We start from the raw sequence: 24,048 nt of genomic DNA, 5'->3' as shown, positions 1-24,048 counted from the left end.
ACTTATCTTTCCAAACTAATTCTTTTAAATAGAGAGCCACCGCGTTGGGTGCCAAATTGTTATGATGTGTTTTTTGTTTGAATGATGAGCAATGAGTATTTTTAATAATATAATATATATAGGGTTTTTATCGCGGTTCTCAAAGAATTAGCTTGTAAGTACTTTTTTAAATTATCTTTATTATAACTATTATGAAACACACATATATATATATATATATCTAACCTAGCCAATGTAAATTTAAAATAAACTATCTTTAAATTGATATTGTTATAAAACTAATTAAATTCTATAGACAATCTAAAATTTAAACAAAACTATCTTCAAAATTGAAATTGTTATGACACTAACTAAATTATATTAACAAAATTTTGTACCTTTCTTTCACTGAATGCCTAAATGAACTGTTTTCTACTATATAGATTCTAATCACCACTGAATGTCTTCGTACTTCAGTTATTCTTGTTTTTTGTGAAATTACTTTTTCCAATTATCAGCTTCTACCAATTTAAGATATAGTTTTCTTCACCAGCATTTATACACCACCAGCAAACACCATTTATATTTATTCTTCTTTTCAATATACCAATATCCAATTATTATAAGTTGATTTATACTAATCTCCAATCATAATATAATTTTAATTCCTTCCAATGTCCATCCAATATTCTTCTAATATACTTTTATAATCTTCAATAATTATTTGTGTATAATTATAAATGTGCATTAAATATATGCATAATTTTTAATTTTCATTTAACTCACAATATTAAACAATTGGACTATTTGTACTTGATTCACTGACTCCAACTAACTTTCATATTTCTTCCTAAACTTTTCTGACTGACTTCTTGAAAATTCTGAACAATTTACTTCACTATTCACTAACTAAATGTGTCTCCTAACTTTCATAATGAACTGGCCTGCCTTCTGACTAAAAACTTCCAAAACTGCCAAAACTGCCCTCTTGAATCCAAATCACGGGTATTTATATCTTTTGGATATTCCAGAACCATCTGGTAAGAGATCATGTTCCAATTTGTTCCATTACTTCCATATAGATGTTCTCGAAAAAAAAATATCTGTTCGATCCACCGCCATAATCATTATTTCGAGAATGTTCGACTGTAAACAATGGTCACACTCTACACTCTGGATAATTCGTTAATGTTCCATTGATAATTTTGTTGACATTTAGGCTTTTCAGATCAGAATAAAGATTTAAATTAGTAACTAACACTCTAATTTAATAAAATACATAATTCAAACAATATATTATTATAACCCCACTTTATATTCCCAATTATGATTAATTTCTATCTGTCAATCACTCCGAGAGTATTTTTGGTTGCCTATGCACATGGCTCACTTACATCTATTTACAACATTAAAATTACTAAAATACAACTTTTTACAATTATTATATGCTAATTTTTTAAAATGCCCTCACATAAATATATTTTTATTAAATTCTCTAGTATATAACTTATTTAAAACAACCAAATATCTAATATTATGTAGTATATAACTTATAAATTATTTTCTATAAACCCCAATCGTCACAATATATATATATATATATATATATATATATATATATATATATATATATATATCATCATCATGTGCAGCTTTATCAACCGTTTCCAATTACGGTGCAGCCTCCCTTATTTCAATGTTATTCTATGTTGTTATTATTATTCGACGATGTCTTAGTTATTCGTTGTTCTAATAATTTGCGCTCATTTGCGCCCATATTTTTCTATCTTGTGCTATTCGAGACCACGTTGTTCCTGTTAATTTTCTTATATCATAATCCCATCTGAGATTCGGGCGCCTCTTTGGTCTCTTAGCGTTCCTGGGGTACCACATAGTTGTTCTAGTGGTCCATCTGTTATCTGTTCTTCTTGCCATATGTCCTGCCCATTGCCATTTCAGGGATTTTATTCTTTGGATTACATAAGTCACCTGGGTTTGCCTCCGTATCCATTCAATTCTTTTACGATCCCTCTTTGTTATCCCTAGCATACATCTTTCCATTGCTCTTTGAGTTACCTGAAGTTTCGACGTTATTTCTCTCTTTAATATCCAAGTTTCACATCCATATGTCAAGACGGGTAATATGCATTGATCAAATACTCTCTTCTTGAGGTATAGTGGCATTTTGGACTTGAAGACTATGGAATTTCGTCCGAATGCTGACCACGCTTGTTTTATTCGTCTGTTGATTTCTGGAAGTAGTGATCCCGATTTATGTATGAGCTGTCCCAGGTATATGTATTCATCTACTACTTCTAGCGAAGTTTCATTAATTTTTATTTCCACGTTGGCGATCAGATCATTGCACATTATTTTAGTCTTTGCTAGGTTCATTTTTAGGCCTACCTCATTGCTGGCTGTATTAAGTTCATTAATTTGTAGTTGTAATTCTTCAGGACTTCTAGCAATTAGAATGATGTCATCAGCGAATCTAAGATGGTTTAGGTATTCTCCATCTATACATAGACCTTGGTTGTTCCAGTCTAATTTCCGGAAGATATTTTCTAAGGTTGCAGTGAAGAGCTTAGGGGATATGGTGTCTCCTTGTCGGACTCCTTTCTGAGTGGGAAATTCTGGGGTATTTTCATATATGCTTACTCTAGCTGTGGCCTCTTTGTATATATTTGCTAGCGTTTCGACATATGGTTTATCTACTCCTTGGTCGACAAGAGTTTCTATGACTGCTCTTGGGTATACGGAGTCAAATGCCTTCTCGAAGTCTATGAATGCTAGCGCCAGTGGTAGATCATATTCTTTTGTTCTGCTCATTACTTCTCTTGTTGTGCAGCGTCAAGTGTGTTCTGTATTCTGTTGTTAATGATTTTGGTGAATACCTTGTATATCACAGGCAGCAAGCTGATCGGTCTATAATTTCTAATGTCTTCCTTGCTACCTTTCTTGTGAATGAGGATTATGTTGGCTGAATTCCACTTTTTTGGAATATGTCTCGATTTTAGGCAGTCTGTGTATATTTTTGCTAGGATTTTCCAAGTTGTTTTCCCAGCAATCTTTAGAAGTTCGGCTGTAACACCGTCATTACCGGCTGCCTTGCCGTTCTTCATGCTCTTAAGAGCTGCCTCTACCTCATCCACGAGAACATCTGGTACATCTTCTTAAACCGCAATTTCTTCTTCGCCTATTTCTTGTGCTTCCGGAGCTTTATATAGACCCTCGTAGAATTCGGTTACATGTTCTATTATTTCATCCCTATTTGTGATCCTTCCGTTGTTGTTTCCCAATGCTATTATTTGCTTTCTACCGATTGCCAACTTACTCTTGGTTTTCCTATAGCTTTTACGGTTCTCGATTGTATTTTGTACAAGTCGTTCATTGTAGGTTTTTATATCTTCTGCGATCTTTTTGTTGGATTATCTTATGGTAGATAATATTAATTAAAGGTGTGGACTGTAAATTATCTTTTGTGTGAGTAAATAGAATTATTTATTAACTTTTTATACAAATTAATTACTACATGTGAATTTGTGAAAATACTAGAAAACGTGGCGTCTTCTTGGAAATTATTTGATTAATGTCAAATTGTCAATTGCCGACTTGATCCCGTCAGATTGTGTGATCTTGAACATAAAACGCACAGACATATGACAGGCTCTATGTTGCCGCACTAAACTAATTTTCTAAAAATGTCCTAACACTTTTTCCGTATTACTTTGCACAGTTCGGTATATTCAATTCTATTAATATTTGAGTTAATTTTCATTTCTCTTCGTTGTTTCAGGAGAGCTGTTGTTTCATCTGAAAGTTTTCTATTGCTGTTGTGTGCTTGTGATCCTCCAACTTCTTTGGCGCAATTTAAGATTGTTTCCATTAAGTGTGTGCTATTCGTTGGGTCTTGTAATTTTTCTTGAATTACATTCGGTGTAGCGGGTAGGTACTCCTCCACAATCCCAGTGGAGGATAGACTTACTTCAGGGATGCGACCCTGCCCTACGCCAGCATTGATTGTCTCTCAACCCCTATGGAGAGAAATCATGTCCTAACCCCATTCCTACCCAATACCTACTATCCTACCAATTTCCCAAACCAACTCAATGGTAACTGGCAAAAGCCATTGTACAACACTTGCCCCTTACCAACCCGACCTGAGGCAGCATGGTAAGGTATGCCTCGCGACCCCTTATGAATAAAGGAAAAAGAAAGCCGCGGCCCTCATTCTCCGTAGGCCCAACTGACCCCAAGATGGGTAGTTCTCGGGAACCAGTCAGGAGGGCAGAGGGTGCTAAGAATCTGCGGAGTCTAAACCACTACCCAGCCAGAACAACAACACTATACGTAGCGACCTATAACTGCAGGTCGTTAGCGAACCAGGCAAGACTCATAGAGTTAGAAAATTAAGCAGTCAATATTAAATGGGACGTCATCGGAATAAGCGAAGTAAGACGAAAGGACGAAGAGTTAATAGAACTTGAATCGGGCAACATCCTCTATCACAAAGGAACAGAAAATGGACGAACAAGTGGAGTGGGGTTCCTAATTAATAAGAAATGGAAGGATAGGATAGTCGACATAGCAAGCACCTCAGACAGAGTAGCTAGTCTAAGTCTAAGACTATCCAGAAGATACACCATACAAATTGTGCAAGTATATGCACCAACCATATCCCACTCCGATGAGGAAATAGAGGAATTCTACAATGAAATAACTGAGGTGCTTAACAAGAACAAAAGCCAATTTAAGTATCTAGTCGGGGACTTTAATGCCAAAGTGGGTAAACAATCAAATCAAGAACAATGTGTCGGCAACTTTGGCATTGGAGAAAGAAATGAAAGGGGAGAGAGACTGGTTCAATACGCACGTTACCAGAACCTCTTAATCGCCAATACCTATTTTAAGAAGAGCCTCAATAGGAAATGGACATGGTTAGCTCCCAATGCAACTACCAAGAACGAAATAGATTTCATCCTAACTAATAAGCTGAAAACCATAAAGGATGTAAGTGTGCTCAACAAATTCCGAACAGGTAGCGATCACAGACTAATTAGATCTCGGGTCGTTCTAAACACTAAACTAGAAAGAATGAAATTACTCCAGAAACCAACTGCAGGGGTAAATATCACTAACCTAAGCAACAACTCGGAACGCTATTAAAATATATATATATATATATATAAATATATATATATATAAATATATATATATATAAATATATATATATATATATATATATATATATATATATATATATATATATATATTGTTCTGAAGCTATTTTTCTTGACCGTATGAACGGTCATAAAGAGATATGTGGATGACTTAATCTTGGCACTACCTGCAGACTCTATACATTCTACGTTAAATGTGTTCAACTAACGAAACTCACACTTGCAATTCACGTGCGAGGAGGAGCGGGAGGGATCTTTGCCTTTCCTTGACATGAGATTGCATAGATGTGAGGATAATGTTGTGAAAACACTATGGTATAGAAAACCCATATGTAGCAATAGATTCATAAGCTACCACTCTTACCATCCTCCTAGGATGAAAACTAATTTAGTCCTAGCGATGAAAGTACGTGCCAAAAGGTTGTCTCTTCCGGATTATCTCCAACATGATCTCAACCTCTTACGTAATATTTTTGTTGAAAATTCATATCCTCTAAGACTGAATAATAAATTAATTTCTAATGTTCCCTTTGTTAATAGAAACAACATACTTACTATGTCACAATCAGTGCCCTCAGCACAAAATAATTCTGCTCCAACAAGTGTGTATTTTTATGCCCTTCCATATATTCCGAAACTAACCGTTGAACTCACTAAGATTTTTAAAGACTTTAAGAATATCAAAATAGCTAACAAGAACATCAAAACCATACGTCAGCTGTATAGCAAAATAAAACAACCCCGAACCACTCTAGAGACTACAGATGTTGTTTATTGCATTCAATGTACTGAATGTCCATCCACGTACATTGGTGAAACTGAAAGGAATCTGTCTAGCCGTATCATTTCTCATAAGAGTGATTGTAGATTAAACAAACCTACTTGTGCTTTGGCAGAGCATACTATCGATCTAGACCATAAGGTAGATTTCAACAATGTAAAAATATTAGCCAGAGAGAAAAATAAATTTAAGAGAACTTTCTTAGAGATGGTACATATCAGCAAGGGTGACAATAACAATCTGAATAAGAGATCTGAGATCCAGAATCTTAGCAAAATTTACAATTTTATATTGACTTTTGACTGAGCTATTTTGCATCTCAGAGTTTTCTTTTTTTTTTCTTTTCTTTTTTTAAAAAAAAATTTCATTATTAATTGAATATTTTTGATCAAACTTCAGTTACTAATTCAGTTTTGTTTTGTTTGAGTTATTATTTTTTCTAAACCTATTTACTAAATACTATTTTTTTTTCGATTGCTTATGTTATAAATAACATTTTTAATTTCCCGCTTAATTTCAAGTTGGTAATACAGTTGGTAGTACTCAAAATTCATAAACAGTATTTTGTGAGACGTTAGTTTCAAAGTTGTTTTTTGTATTTTCTCCAAACTATTTAAACAATAATTGTCCGCCCACTTTCTCTTTCTGCTCGTGAAATGTGACTGAAATCAAGCTTGCAATGACGACTGTTTTAACATGTCGTCCTTCATTTTGTTTTTAACTTTTAACGTATTTATTAATTTTTAAAGCGTTTTTTTTAACAGTAACATTTTTAAGTTTAGTTGCAACTTCAGTATTATGATGTTATTTACGTTGTTGTTTATGCCACGAATCTTACATTCGGGTAAGCTTTTTATAGTTTTTTATAGCCTTTTTTGGCACCATTCAAATTTGTTGTGAAGCTATTTTCTTGTGGCATTTTAAATTAATTACTATTTAACTGGGAATAAGCCACAATTAAAGGTTAAAATACGTTTATTGACGTTTCAATTTCCACTTCGGAAATCGTTCTCAAAATACAAACATTAGTGAAAAAACACTAATGTTTGTATTTTGAGAACGATTTCCGAAGTGGAAATTGAAACGTCAATAAACGTATTTTAACCTTTAATTGTGGCTTATTCCCAGTTAAATAGTAATTAACCATTCAAATTGTTACAACATAGTAATTTTCTTTGTAGACCTTGATAAAGGTGGCAAAACACAACCGAAAGCTTGGATTCAGAATAAATAGTACGCCTTAGCAAAGCTCTATTTTTTATTGACTACCACACCCAAAAAAAAAAAAGTATTTACATATATTTTTTCCAAACTAGTCAAAAAACTTTGGACTACTTTTTCCTATATATATATATATATATATATATATATATATATATATATATATATATATACCACAAAATTTTAATGATTTTATGAGCAGTGTATTCAAAAGAAAAATTTAATATCTGCAAAAACCTGACCATTTCAATACCTGCTCTGGTGCCATTCTAAAATACCACACCAGTTAAATTTATGTGATTGTTAGTAATCTTGTTTGTTATTTTATAAACCAGTTGAATTTCTTTTACAAAAATTTAAATATGAAAATAAGACAAGTGAGTATATTTAATGTTTATATTTTTATGTCTATAATAGTCGAAAATTTTCTATTTCTGTCTATTTTTTTGATAATGCCATTTGAAGGTATCAGTACGTATTTCCGAGAATTTCCAGTATCTTAACCATTAACGGCCAAATACAATTAAAAATGTCAGCCTACGCCATCATCGGTATAAGATGCTGTTGGAAATAATTTAGTTAACATATTATGTTTTGTTTATAATTGCATCTTCTATTACAGCTTTTTTTATAAATAAAACATAAATTTACAAAGTAACACTCATGGACCCCTAACCATAATAAATGTAATCATTGTACAAATATTTCTTTCCAGATAAAATAAGTCAGTTAATTTGTATGCCGTACTTAGCAGGTTTTTTCGGCATAGGTATACATCTTGAATCCGCTTAGATCTTATAAAACTTACAAAGTTTTCATAAATGCATATTTAATTAGTGAATTTTTGTGAGTTTTCGATTAAATGTTAATCTCTCTGCTCTATTTATTTCTCTCTGCTCTATTATGTTACTAATATTCACGTATTTTTAGTGTCAATAATCTTCTTCTTCGTGTGCCTCATTGTTTATTGGCGTACATCACGGCCCATTTTACTCTATCTGCAGCACTTTGGTAGAGTTTTATTGTTTTTTTTTATTCCTTTGCTTTAAATTTTTCAACCAGGACGTGTGTCGTCTCCCCACGTCTTTTTTCTTCCACTTTCTCTTCTACAAAAAAAACGCATCCACTTATATTTTTCATTTCTTAGTATGTGACCCAAGTAGCTTATTTTTCTTTCCTTTATAATGTTGAGTGTTTTTTGTTCTTTCGTCTTTCCTAATATTTCCGTGTTTATTATGTGTTGTGTCCATGATATTTTCCACTTTCTTCGATGACACCACATCTCAAAGCTGGCAAGTCTTTTTTCAGTTACGTCTGTAATTATCCATTTTTCAGCTCCATATTATTACCACTAATAAAGTTTTAAATAACATCGCCAAGTGCCATCAGTATCATGCAAAGCATCTATAAGTTGCTTTTCTGGTTCTAAAACTTAAGTACAAATGAGTAAGACCATAAAAGCCCTCATTTCTACTAAATCTATATCTTTTCTGCAATTGTAAAGTTTGCGGTGTGTCCATCGAAGTTTCTAAATCATTTGTTCTTCGTCTTCTTTTTCTTCGGCTTTTCCTATTATGAGTTTGCTGTTTTCGTCTTCCACAGCACTCTATTTTTCCAGTTATCTTCTCTAAGATCTCTATCTATCATAGCATTTCTTATGTATCTTCTTCATCTTGTAGTAGCTCTTTTTCTGTGTCTTTATCCCGGCGAGTCACAGTCCACTATTTTTTTTGGCCACCTGCACTCTGCATTCTTTGTACATACCCACACCACTGCAAGGCCCTGTTTTCCAACTTTTTTGTAATAGAGCATTCTGCTTCCATTTTGTTCGATATTTCTTCTGTTCTTATTCTATCTCCTCTCGTAATTTATAGATTTCTCTTAAAGTCCAGTTCAACTGTTCTTATTTGATTTTGTATTAATGTTGTCATTGGCCATACTTCCGCTACGAATAGGGAAATATTCAATACTATGCTTTGAAAGATCCTTTTTTTGTTTTCTTTGCTTGAAGTGCTGTTACATATCACTTCATAGAGTGCTTTTGTGGCTTATTTTCCCCGTGCTATTTTCATTTCTATATCTTTCATACAAATACCATCTCGGCTTATCATTGACTCTAAATATTTAAAGGTCTTACAACTCTTAATAGTCTTTTCTTCTAAACTTAAATTCAAATCTGCAACAATGGATCCAATACGTAAGTATTCGGTCATATACATATTCCATATCATGCAAAAAGTAATAAATCTATTAAATTAATAATTTTTTGGATAAATAATAAATCCCACAATTCAACGGTTCTTCCCACAATATTACCCAGTACTTTTGCAGTGACTCGTAACCCAAGTAAAAACTACCAAATTGTGACTTTTCGTTTTCGAATTTAGGAAATGACAGTTTCCAATACGTTGGACTTATAATGAATATGATAAAAAAAACAAAGACAAACATAGACAAACCCCGCAAAAAACCCTAAGATCCGCAAAATGCCTCAATACTTGAGAAGCAAATTGTCCACCAAGTGCATCCTTTCTATACCGATATATGGATGTTAAACTTAATTTTAACCAATGCCAATATGAATAAACTAGCCACAACTGAAAGAGCTACGCAAAGAAAAATGTAAAGCATAGAACTGTTAGATAGGGAGAGGAGCGATAGGTACGATCAAAAACAAAAGTTGAGGATATTATAACAAAAATTGCCAAACTCAAATGAAGCTATGTAGGATACACTTCTAGACACAAAGGCCAACGTTGGAACGTCACAATACAGCATTGGAGACTCTACAAAAGTAGACGATCAAGGAGAAGACCCCAGATGAGATTGGTAGATGACATCAAAGAAATAGTTGGAAGAAATTGGAAGTATGTTGCTCAGGATAGAGATTGGCGAAAGGAAAGACCTATGTCTCAAAGATGGACAATATAAGGCTAAGAAGAATAAAACCCGAGTCTACTCTTGTGTTGGTAATTCAGTGATCTGTTTTTTACTAAAATGTTTTTTATTTTACGTCTTCTTCTAGCTATATAGTTTTTCTTTAAATTATTGAAAATATTAATATTCTACACATCTCTTTTCCTTTAAATTTTATTTCTACAAACAAAATTTTACTAAACTGTTGTTCCCTACATCTCTATAGCTTTTTGATTTTTTTATCAGAAAAATTCCAATATTTATATACTTATTTTTTTGTTTTAGAGTGGAAGACCCATTTCCTTGGACAGGTTTATTATAAAAAGATCTATATATGATTTTGACACCGATGAAAATATAATTGATCATGATCAATTCGATAATGAAAAATCAGTTGATGAGAGCTTATATTATATTAACACAGCCAGAGAAAGGTTTTTTCAAAATAACTATCGCAGTATGTATGTGAAAAAATAAGATATTATGTTTTTAATATACAGTTTATATTTTATGGTTAAAAAAAATCTTGAAGTCCTATAAAATAAGCTTTATTTAGGAACATTGTCTTGTTTTCTTAATTTTGTCTGTTATGCCCTTGGAATAATATCATACCATATTTTCCTAGCTAGATCAACCCGTTCTTCTTATTTCGATTGCCGACATCTCAGGCTCTGCTAACTTGTCTCTTCTTTCTGCCAAACAATTAATTAATTTGTTCCATCCCACCTTTCTTTATTATACCCACTTATTTAGGTTATTAAACCCGTACGGTTTTATACAATTGCACATTTCTCTGATATTTCTTTTCTGCGTACATTGTCCATTACTAAAGGATGGCAATTATATGGCGATTATATTTGTTATTATAATTTTATTCTCTGACCTGGAGCCCTTTTTCTACATATTTTGCTCTGAATAGTACGATGGTGGACTTAATATCGTTCCGGGTGTAGCATGACATGGTTAAAATACTTCTCTTTTCGTATTTTTATGATTTTTTCTATTTCGAGTTTCTGTTTTACACGTAGTAGTATCTCTTAATTTGCCAATCTATCAACCCAGCTTATAAGTAGCAGCTTTAAGGATTTCACTAACGAAGGTACCTTTTCAAAATACCCTTTTTATTAAATTTTAAAACTATACTGCAGTGCTTGATTGAAAATAATTAAACTTAATTGCAATAATATTTATTTTATATAAAAATTAAATGATCACAAAACTGCTGATTGGTGACGCTGACCTCCGGAGTTGCTTTAGCGAAAGCTTATTTTCAGGTTATTATTAATAGTTACTCCATCGCATAGTACTTTTTCATTCGGAAGAACACTGCTCTGGCCTTTTTAATGCGAATTTTTCTCTTTTTGCTCATATTCCAATTATTTTTTCTATTTTGGTACCATATTCTGTAATTATATAGTCGTCTACCGGTGATTTACTGACTACCATATATTCAGTTTTTAAAGTATTAACTTTGAAGCCGTATTCTTCCTGTCAATTAGTAACTGTAGTTCTTCCGCAGAATACGCAAGCAACACAGTATCATCCGACTCACATTATTCACTTTTTGTTATTGTTCACTAAGAGATAGTTTTCTAAAGCCTGTCTATATAATTTTCAAAATTGATCCACTCAGCAGAACTTATATTTTATTTGGACAAGAAAGATGTTGGGCAAAGCTGGCTTGAGAGATTTTCAATTATAATAGGATGAGTGTCAAGGCCATAAGTAAACTCTAGAACATTCAAAAGAGACGTGGAGCTTGATCTAGATCGCACAAACGTAAATCTATCACGGAGGATTCTTCGATGAAGATAAGAAATCTTGCAAGTGACCCGTTATTCAGGAAATTTAATTAAAGATCCTACATTACCTTTTCTAGAAGTGTTTCTCTCCAATTAGTACGCTTAGAACCCCAAATCTAGTTATTACCAATAAAATCACCTACGATGAATCGAGGGGAAGACTTTTTAAATATTCACAGATAGCTGAGAAACTAGATGGAAGGTAAACGTTACATATAAAAATTGGAAAATCAGATTTTACGTAACTCTTTCAGAAAAATTCAGGAGAGTTTCGAGTCTACACACAGACAGGCCACTAGGAGCTTCGCAGCCTCACGAAGCCAGGGGGCGGTAAGACCTCCCGAAAAAAAGGCTTGTTCCACTAGCATACCTTGTGTAGGTTTTTGACAGTGACTATATTTACCTAGCGTTTACCAACGCTGCTAAGGAGTCCCACGGTGAACGTCCACCCGGAGCGGTAGCACACTACCTACTGATACTTGTTCCTGCAAGCGGTTTTGCCTAACAAGAGAAAAAGTTCTGGGATCAGTATATTCTACTGAAACCCCGTACTAATTAACCTTGTTGACTCTTGCCAGGCCTCGTAGGTTTTCCTACAGTGCACTATTTCTCATTTGGAAAATCTATGTTCTGCAACTTCAAAGCAATCGCTCTCTCAAACTTCTCGCCATCGTTATTCCAGGGAGGATATGCGGAGCAGTGACCTTCTTACTTAACGACTCAAACGAGAATGTCTATTGAATCTAAGGGCGCTTCTTTAAATACCGTTATACTGTTGACATTGAAGAGTAGCGCAATCATGGCGGACTCCTCTCTGTATTTTGATATCTCAGGTGTTCTGGTTGTCAACTCTTACCTCGGCAGTTTGATTCCAATATAGAATAGATATAATTTTCATATCAACACTGTCAATATTTCTGCTTTTTAATATTTCTAAAATCTTTTTAAATGATTTCCTATTCTATATAATTTTATTTATTTTATTTATAAATATTTAAATTACAGGTTAAAAAATATAATGTTTCTGAATAAATCCATATCTAGGGATATTTTCTGGAATGAGAACGTTGATTTAAAACCCCACGAAATTATAAAGCATTGGCCAGTTGAGGCCAGAAGACATCCGTTATTGTCTAATTCACCAGCAGTATTTTTGGACTTACCAGATTTGGACACACATTTCTGTAAGTATACGCTCTCATAAAACTCAGCATTTTTATATTTTCCTCAAATAGTTTTGATTGTAATTTAATATTATTTGTTTTACCTATTGAATAAACATATCGATGATGCAAACTTGAATAAATTCAATAATAAATAAATAGAAACATGTTTAAAAAATGCTCGGATTCGTCGATTGGTAATTTAAGTTGCGCATTTTTTGCACAAAAACTTTTTATACAAAGTGCTGCTTTACTATAGTATGTGCTATAGTAAGTGCTATATGATTTGATTTTTGAATTACTCAAAATATTCCCGATATATGTCATGTACAATGTCCTATACCTATCTTAAACTATTTTATAAATATTAATTGATTCAGATTTATTACAAAAAGTCACATTAAAAAACTAAAATAAAATTATTCTGAGTATTAACTTACTTCATCGTCGTGTTGTCCTGTCTCTGATTGGTTTATTTTTCTTTGGTATGTTTCTGTCTGTCCTGTTTTAGATGTCTATCACCTCTTCAGGACGTGGCTTGTTTTGTTGGATGTCGGCTCTGGATCGCTGTGTTATGTCTCACTGGCCGTTTGCGTCGGTTCGTATTGTTCCTGCGGAGGAGATAGATATCCAAGGTGGTTGGAGGTGTAATAGTTTGAGCTAAAACGGTCCTTTGTAAAAATTTTTAGTTTAAAAATAATTAGTGGTATAGATGAGTGAGTTTACATAAAAAGTGTAATATAAAATGTATGAGTCCGGGTGAGTACTGAAATTTGCTACAAACACTAAAAAACTAATAAGTGTTTTTTTGTATTAAAATTATGAAAAAATAAAAAAAAATACATTAATGTGAATGTAGGAGATCTGCTTACTACGAACGTCTTATTCAGCAATATTCTAATATTAAATAGACATTTGTTCTCATTCATCAAACATCAAACACTACTTTATGCCTTAGGCGTTATTCGTCCTCTTAAGTCAGCTAAGACACGACAATAGTTAATGAAACAAGTACAATAAATAACAATGGAGAGGAAAGGGAAGTACAAAAAATCGGTTGCCTGTAAAGTCGGTTTTACGGGCGAAGATTTTACGTGACAACGTCTTTTTCTCGGTAGAATATTTATTGATATGAATATTATTAAATTGCACAATAGGAACAAGGAATTGAATGAAAATAAGAATTGCACAAATTGAAAATCAAAACACTTATTCAGATCGAAGGTTCAAATTTTTGCTAAATAAATTTGAAATTAATTAAAATTTGTAATTGTAAATGGTAAAGTTGAAAATTAAAACATTTACTAAAATTGGAATTTGAAAATCTTGCTAAACACAGTTAAATTCTAACTCCGCGCGTGGTGATTGGTCGGTTTAGTTCGTTTGTTTGGTCGCCCTGTTTTGACAGGTTAGAGGTTATAATTTGTTATTTTAAATGTTTGACTAGCAATACGCGCTGTTTCTTCTCAATCGACTGAATTACGATTGATTGCAGAGTAATTTAAACTAATAATTTACTTAACACTATCAACATTTGTCAATGGTATGACATAACCTATAAACTCAGTTTCTCAACTTTTGTGTCAATCTAACAATTAATCAATCAATCATAGTTTACGATAATGAAATATTAGTGTACAATTATTTACCTTTATTGTTGTAGTTGTTGTAAATGATGAATCTAAGCACTCCACATTTTCACTACAGACACAGCTGACGATACTTTAACCACACGTGTGAACTTGTATTATGACGCTTTCTCGGTTTTCAAACGCCAAGAACGCTCGAGAAAGACAGAGACACAAGCACGCACCGATTCAACGCGCCTAATTCTCTAGTGCTGCGCGCGCAGCGGACCGATCATGTTTGAGTGGAAGAGAGACGCAAGGCATTCGCCGGTCCGGCGGGCCTCTCTCTCGTTCGGTGACTCATCGTAACAGACGTGAGCGGGCGTTACACTTCTTCATGAGTGACTCCGAGCCACAACCTAATTTAAGACGTTGTCACGTCAAAAAGAATATAAGAAGAAAAAAATAAGAAGGTTAGTAAAAAGATTTGGAAGTTGGAAACCTGGAATATTAGTATACACGGCGAAGAAAAATAACTTAAGATAGAATTCGAAGAAACAGGGCTAGATATACTGACAACAACTGAAACGAGGGAAAAAGTCAAGGAATGGTAAAAACAGAAAATGATCGTGTGTTTATATATAGTTTAATAAAAGAAAACAAGATAGTGGTGACAAATAGTAATAATAGTTGTATATGGGCCAAATGATAATGACTCGGTTCACAATAAGGATAAATTTTTAACAGAATTAGCATTGGTCACGAAACAAGCAAAAGAGAATATCTATGTGACCACTATTTGGTAGTATTACCAAAATAAAACAAATTAAGTCAGACAATAACAAAACATATAAACAAACAAGAATATGTAAATATTAAGTCATACAAATTAAGAAAAAAAATACTGAGAATTGCCAGATGACCATAGATCAAAAGCTAGAAAACACTAAAAAAAAAGATAGAGGGTTGCAACGTAAAACAACTATGAAACTACTTCAAAGAGGACAGGAAAGCACAAAGGTTAAGTGGACATAATTTAAAAAAAAAACATGAAAACAGTAAAGATAATCAGAAATTGCTCTATAGAGTTTCAAAATCAATGAGAACAGAAAAAATAATATACATAAAAAATATAAAGAATAAAACTAGCGAACTTCTCACAGAAAAAAATGAAATAATAAACGGATGGAGAGAATATCTCCAATGGATGTTACAAATACACTTCTGTCTATTATAGAAGCAAACATCTTGAACCAAAGAATAAACAATGATATTGTAAATCCCATACCCATAAATGAGCTGCAAGAAGCTATCGCAGAAATGAAAAATGGCAAGGCACCAGGGTATGACAGAATGACAAGGACAATATTGAAACAAATGAGACAAAATGCAACACAGTTATTACCATAGATATTTAATGCCACATGGAGAACAAAACAGATACTAATTGACTGGCAAAAAGCTCAGATAGTACCGATTTATAAAAAGGTGATTGAATGGATTGTAAAAACTACAGAAGAATAACACTCTTAAGTACTGCTTTAAAAATATACAAAAAAAATTGAACAAAAGAATAACTGAAAAAATTGACAGCACACTTAAAGAATGACAAAGCGGATTTAAAAAAGGTCGGTTGAGGCACTGCCGAACATTAATTGGTATAATTAATTTGTTATTAATAATAGTAATAATATAGCCATTAAAAATGGTTAATATATCCAATATAATATAACCATTAATAATGGTTATATTATAATAGTGTTGTTCTCCATTTTGCTGAAAGTGTACGATATTCGCTTAAACGTGTGGGTTTGCTGGATCAGTAAACTGATTTATTGTAAATCCCGCAACTAAAAATACCAACCAAAGTGTCCGAGCTTTTTTATTAAACAATTATTTGAATTTTTTTTCATTTGGCTATTCCAGTCTGTATATTACACTGTCAAATACAAAATAAAAAATGCTTTGAATCTCATTATCAAATAAAATATGTCAATATTGCACAGAAATTTTAACACGCGTATTATAAATTAGGAAATAGATGTTCATAATTAAACTTCGGCAAATATGCATATTGCATATTTTGCATATTGTGCATATTTTATGCAAATATTTCATATTTTGGCATATTTGTATAAAAGTTTGCATAAAGTGCATAAAAGTTCAGATTTTTATACTGTATTTGAAAATTTTTAAACATACCAATTTATTTCAATTCTTGTATAAAATTTTGTAGTCATTTTAATCAAGAAATGATCTAAGTACGTAATCTCTACAGGTACAAAACATTTACAATTTCAAAGAAGATCAATTTAAGTAGCCCTCAACATTCTTAGAAAGTCTCGGTCACTGAGGCATTCAGTTATTAGATAATCGCTAAGGGTTCGCTCATTTGCATTTTATGATCTAATCCCCAAATCTATCTACAATTTATTGTATCTTAACAGCAGGTAAACGGCTAATAGTTTTGTTCCTAATTTAGGGATTTTCCAAAATCTCCCAGTTTATTGAATTAGGTACCTAAAAATTTCTAATTTGATGCTCAGATTTGTAAATCATTTTTGTTTTGATATTTAAAGCGTAAACACTCGTTGTGCGTAACAAAAAGGAAGATTGTGATTTTATAATGCCTAAAACAACCAGTGCTTCAACGTGGATTAAACCTTATAAAGAGCTGTCTATGGATATGGGAAAAATCTTCTGTTCAGTCTGTGGCAAAATTGTAAGTATCTAATATTTTCTATTAAATATCTAATATTTCATACATACAGGGTGTTTCCAAATGACACTTACAACGTTTGACTGTAGATACTTCTCGAAAAATTGAACAAAACGATATAGTTAATGAGGGGTCAAACTTATTTACTTTTCGAGATACAGGGTGTTAAAATTAAAAAAAATTAAATTCTTTTAGTTAATAACAACAATAACTTTAAAACCAATAAACGTATTTACTTGAAATTTAGTACTCGTAGGTTGTTTTTAAATGAAAAATAGCTTCCTTTAGTGAGAAAGAATTGTCCATGGTACAATACAATGGTGTGTATTTAGAAAAATTTTTCACCTTTACTTTTTTTTATGAAGTCAGCTATTCTAAAACACAATTATTTTTATTGTAATTGAATTAACAAAAAAAAACTTTTGTTGAATTTTAAAATAAGTTATATGATGTACTAATGGTTAGTAACAAAAACTAATTTGTGGATTAATACTGCATTTAAAACACTTAGCGAGTGTTTTTTTTTCCAAACCAGTTATTTGATTAACCAAAAACACCTTGTATATTTTTATATTTTAAAGGTTGGGTTAAAATAAAGGTTTTTATTTTTATTTATAGATAGCATGTGAGAAGAAATTTCAGATAGACCAACATGTGAGAACTGCTTCACACATTGCAAAAAAAGGAAAAATAGGAGGAAAACATCAAACTTCAATGGCTAAATGTTTCCAATCTACTTGAAAAAAATTAGATGAGCAAGAAACTTTTAATGAAGACTTGTGTCGCGCATTAGTGTCTGCAAACATACCGCTTTCAAAATTAGCAAATGTAAATTTTAGTTCGTTTCTAAAAAAATATTGCAAACTTAATGTTCCAAGTGATCGGTCTCTAAGAAGAAATAATGTGAACGGGCTATACTCGTCGGTGTTAATTAATATTAAGGAAGAAATTGCAGATAATTATTTTTACATATCTGTAGACGAAACCACTGATTCCTCAGGAAAGTATATTGCTCATTTATTGATTGGTGTTCTTAAAGAAGATACCTTACCAAAATCTCATCTTATTTCATGCCAGCAACTTGAGAAAACAAATGCTTTAACAATTTCGCGTTTTATACAAGAAACATTAGCAACTTTTTTTCTTCCGACAACTATTCCTTCTAATAAATTACTGCTTATTTTATCGGATGCTGCTCCTTATATGGTGAAAGCAGGACAAAATTTAAAAATATTTTTCCCAGATTTAATACATGTTACTTGTGTAGCGCATGGATTAAACAGAGTTGCAGAGGAAATTCGAAAAAAGTTTCCTCTTGTAAATACCATGATATCCAGTGTCAAAAAAGTATTTCTTAAATCTCCTATAAGAATTCAACTTTATAAAGAAATGTTACCTAACATTCCTCTTCCACCACAACCTATTTTAACGCGATGGGGAACATGGTTAGAAGCAGCTAATTTTTATGCAGATCATTTTGTTAAAATAAAGAACATAATTGATACGTTAACAGATGAAAGTTCCCAATCTCTTTTGGATTCTAAACAAACTTTTCAGAGCAACTTGCTTCAACAAGAACTTTCATTTATAAAATCAAATTTTAGTTTTGTTCAAAAAACAATTACTCAGTTAGAATCACCAAAACTGTCATTGTTCGAAAGTACAGCATTAATAAAAGAATTTGCGTCATGTTGTCGGAACGTTAGAGGTAATATTGGAAAAGATATTTTAAAAAAATTTGAAGCTACTATGGAAAAAAATAAAGGTTACCATATTCTTTCTGAAGTAGTCAGTGTTCTAGCTGGAAATATTTCCGAAACAATTAATTTAGAACCAAATGTTTTGGTTAGTTTGAAAAATGCTCCCGTTACATCAGTTGATGTCGAACGAAGTTTTTCCATATATAAATATATGTACTCAGACAGAAGCCACAAGTTTTTGTTAGAAAATTTTAAACACCACTTGGTCATTTATTGTTACCATAATTCTAAATAAGTTTATTCATACTTAAAAATGATGTAGTTACTTAAAATAAATGTAAATCTTAATGAATAGTAGGAAATATTTAGTTATGTACACTTTTTTTTAAATAAAATTGTTACTATTTTACGATTTTTTTATTTATTTGTATGCATATTTTGTAAAATATTTGCATATTTTCGGGTAAACACGTGCATATTTATGCGCATATTTTCTAGATTTTTATTTGCATATTTGCCGAAGTCTATTCATAATCTTCATCATTTTCAGGTAAAAATATTGTTGATTGGGGTAACACAGGTTATATTGCTACCATATTTGATTCAAAAGTACATTTATGGCACCCGGATAAAAAAGTTACCATTAAAGTATCAACGGAATTTTACGACAATACTGTGGAAAGGTGTATAAGATGGAACAGGGATGGATCTTTGTTTGCCGTGGCTGTAAACATTAATCAGGTAGCAGTGTACGATATATTGGGAAATAAAGTAAGTAAAAACGAAGAAGTCAGAATTTTTCAAACTGGTGAAACTATCTTGCAAATTACGTACATTCGATAAAGTTTAGAAATTACTTTCATTACACAAAATTTTGATGTTATCAAAATCCACAAAATGATCTTTGTCAATTACCATGCTCGGCCAAAGCACAAGATGGTTTTTTTTATTCTACAATCACTCTTGTGGGAAATAATACGATTAATTAGATTTCTTCCGGTTTCACCAACATACACAGCTTCACATATAGCACTATTACTGCTATATACTACATTATTTGTTTTATCTAATTCACCTACAGGATATTTAGTTTTTGAACACAAAGGTGAAATATTTATGATGTTTTTAGTTGCTTTTTTTATTGTCAATCACTTAGTATTTGTATTAATTTAGGTGTTAATGCTGGTTGGCAATATATATATATTTTATTTTTTTTTTCAAATTATTTTTCGACCGTACTGTTTTAAATATTGATTTATAGTATCAGCGATCGGTCAGGAAATAAAACTCTATTTGTTCAGTTTCAATATTTCGTCACGATTTTGTGACTTCTTCAGGAGAAAACTGTAAATTTATTAGAATAATTAATTATTATATGTAAACACAGTGAATATTTCAATACTTATAACTATAAGAATAAAAATTTAATTTTTTTTAGCATATCTAAATAAATGACATATTTGTTTGATTTTATTTAGGAGTTATCGTAACTGCAATATTTTATAGAGTGAACTCCCATTGTACAATTTTTAGTGAGTAGGTTAAAATAAACAATTACTTTGACACTATTATCCATATTATAAAGTGGAAAGATGGAATTAATAGTACAGAATTGAGAAAGAATCAGGAACACGATAAATTGATCTATAAAATGTAATTGATGGTATGTAGTCAGTTATTGCAATACTGATATTTAGGAATGTAATAAAATTATAGGTACAGTTACTAGAGAATTACTAAGTTTGTGTTTAAATGTTAAGATCTATCATATTATATATTGTTTAGCATGTTGCAGTAGATATTACTTAAATGATTGGTGTCTGTCTTATAATTGATAGATTCAGGAGTTTTATTAATGTGTACCATTTCAAGGAAAAGCCGATTTTTATAATTATCAACTTGTTCCAAGATTTTTACAATATTAAAGTCAAAGTTATGTCCTGTCTTCAAGTGGTGGTCCACTAAGGCACAAGAGTTTTTTCGTATGTTACAGTCATTTTTGTGTTGAGTGACACGTTGTTTAAGCCACTGTTGACTTTGACCAATATAACAACTTTGACATTGACTGCAATTTATTCTATAAATTATATTACTCATTAATGAATTTGGAGTTTTAACTTTTATTTTTGAGAATAACCTTGAATTTAGAAGTGGATTGTATTTAATTAATTTAATGTTCGGAAATGTTTTGAAAAATGGGACAATTGGGTCTGTTAAATTTTTTATAAAAGGTATTTTTTTATATGAAACTGGTTGTGGATTATTTATTAAAGCTCTATTGTAAAAGTTTTGTGGGTGTCCATTGTCCAATTTATTTAACAGAGTTAAGGAAATAAATATTATCAAATTCCTGATGGCATCCCCGGTATATGCAGAGAATTAAAAAATTATTTTGGATGATTTACGGCTTCGTCTTCATTAACAATACTGTCGACTGATTTAAAAGATATCAGATCACCTGGTAACAACTGTTGAATCTGGAAGTTAATTTCGTTAACATCAACATTTTTCGCCACCAAAATTGCGAGCTGAATGATCCAATTATGATTCAAGGAATTATTCATTATAGCCTGGAAGACACTTTCAGACCAAATTCATATTTGGTCTCAACAAAATTGCAGAAATTATCTAGAAGTTTGATGCAATGTGTATTTCAATGCAGTTTTATTTTACCGTTTTTAATATTTAGCAAATGTTTGGAAAATGTGCCGATAGATCATTTTGGACTCGTAATCTTATCTTAATGGTCAATCGAATTATTTAGACACTTCGCCATAAGAATAAGTGTGTTAAATATACATTAATCTCATCCGCATATGTGAATAGGCGGTATATAACCGGTAATGTCTGTCAGAAATCATTTCAAAAGGTGTAAGAATTGGAGTTATTAATAACATATGATTTGCAAACGATGCCGGCAGAAAATATAAAAGATTTGTAAATTCTTATAAAAATTATTAACAGAGAAAGCAAAAAGATGGTACTAACAGTAGTATAGATAAAACCAAATAAACCTTTTTCTTAGAGTGCCGTCTCCCTACAAAGGTTAGCATTCATAATGGCTATTTTTATTTTTGAACTTGCTGCTCTTAACAAATCAATCGATGTGCATTGATACCAATCACGTAGATTCTTTAACCATGAGGTCTAACTTCGGCCAACAGATCTTCTTCCTTGAATCTTTCCCTGTATTATGAGTCTCAAAATTTCCTATTTTGGTCCCCTCATCACGTGGCTTAGGTATTCCAGTTTTCTGGTTTGTATAGTGGTGATTAGTTCTGTTTTTTTTTACCAACCCTCTCCAGTACTTCTTTATTTGTAATTCTATCAGTCCATGATATTTTTAATATTCTGCGGTATAACCAGAGTTCGAAAGCCTAGATTCTTTTTAAATTGCATTTTTTTAATCTCCAAGTCTCAGCTCCATATAATAATGTTGAAAATATGGTACGTAGTCTGATCTCCAAATTTAGATTTTATCACGTTAGGAGTGGCTTCATTCGTATCATTGCTGATCTGGCAATTTCTATTCGCCTGTTTATTTCTGCAGTATGATCATTGGTTTCATTGATCAAAGTTCCCAAGTACTGATATTTTTCTACTTGTTCTATCACGTTACCATTGATTGTCAATAGGTGATGTATATTTTATGGTCTTTTTGTAATTAGTATGTACTTCGTTTTTTTAACGTTTATAGTAATTCCCATCTCAGCACTATTCATACTTAAGCTTTCAATAAGATGTTGTAGATCTTCTATACTCGTTGCTATGATCACAGTGCCATCTGCATATCGTAAGTTGTTAATTAATTTTCCGTTAACGGTAACTCCCGCTTTGATAATATTTGAAAATTTCTTCAGAATATAATTTAAACAAAAGTGGCGATAAAACACATCCCTGTCTAACTCTTCTACAGATCTTCATTTCTTCTGAGTGTGTCCATCAATTTGAACTATGGCACTTTGGTTCCAATATAATGTTTGCAATATATGTATGATTTTACTGTCAATGCCCTTGTTCATAAGTACTGATATTCGTTTTTTATATACTTTATCGAAAGCTTTATTTAGTCAACAAAGTACAAGTGTAGATCAACGTTTACATCCCGACATCGCTAAATCAATATGTTGATGACAAATAGTCCTTCTCGAGTACCCATTCCATTTCGGAACCCGAACTGCGTCTCGCTAACATCCTCCTCTAGCCTTTCGTATATTCTCTTATGTATTACTTTTAGCAGTACTTTTAAAGAATGACTCATGAGGCCCAGTGTTCGATAATCAGATCACTCTTTTGCTGCTTGTTTTTTAGGGATGGTTATAAATGCTGACTTCAGCCACTCTTGTGGTATTTTTCCCGTATCGTACACCGTATTGAATAAATCTGCCAATATTTCCAAGTTATCCCCTTCCACTAGTTTTAACAGTTCTACTGGTATTTCATCTAATCCAGCTGCCTTATTGTCTTTAGAGTTTTTGATAGCATGTTTGATTTCATCTATCGTGATCTTCTGTCTTTCTTAAGAATTTAATTCTTGTATTTTCTGAATTTCACCTCTTTCATCTTGAAAAAGTTCTCTAACGTCTTAATTTCTCTGGTTAATCGATTAGTAGTACTCCTTTTTTGTCCTTTATGTGTCCTTGCTGTCTATTTCGACCCATTTTAGTCACTTCTCTTATTTTTTGTTCATATTTCTCATATCATATTTTGTTTCTAGTTCTTCTATCTCTTTACATTGTTTCATCAAATAGATTTCCTTGGCTGTTTTGATTTTTTCCTTAATTATTCGTTGTGTTTCTTTATACTTCCGTAGATCTTTCCTTTATATTTCCTCCTCTTTTCCATCTGTAATAGTATTGCATCTGTCATCCACTGTTTTTTAGCCTCTGCCTATGTTGTATCAAACTTTCTTGAGCTGGTTTCAGTTATGTGTTTTTTATATTACCAAATACATGGTCCTCTCGAAAATCGCAGTTGACACCATATATCTGAAATTAGAGGGTACACGATTAGAGAGGG

At 32.0% G+C, this 24,048-nt stretch overlaps 1 protein-coding gene across 2 annotated transcripts in view; it reads left to right on the top strand.

Annotated features, from left to right (window-relative positions):
* Nucleotides 1–7,404: 7,404 nt before the first annotated feature.
* LOC140435528 (protein cortex-like) overlaps nt 7,405–24,048 on the top strand; it is a 28,354-nt gene continuing 11,710 nt past the window's right edge. For both annotated transcript variants that reach the window (XM_072524274.1, XM_072524273.1), the window contains exons 1-4: nt 7,405–7,538; nt 10,363–10,538; nt 12,885–13,063; nt 19,580–19,800. In XM_072524274.1, the coding sequence (XP_072380375.1) occupies nt 7,524–7,538; nt 10,363–10,538; nt 12,885–13,063; nt 19,580–19,800 (591 nt within the window). In that variant the 5' untranslated portion in view covers nt 7,405–7,523. The remainder of the gene's footprint in view (nt 7,539–10,362; nt 10,539–12,884; nt 13,064–19,579; nt 19,801–24,048) is intronic.

Source organism: Diabrotica undecimpunctata, chromosome 3 (assembly GCF_040954645.1).
Source record: "Diabrotica undecimpunctata isolate CICGRU chromosome 3, icDiaUnde3, whole genome shotgun sequence".
NCBI lineage: Eukaryota > Metazoa > Arthropoda > Insecta > Coleoptera > Chrysomelidae > Diabrotica > Diabrotica undecimpunctata.
The sequence above is the reverse complement of the archived record's forward strand: the minus strand, read 5'-3'. Positions and strand labels throughout refer to the sequence as shown.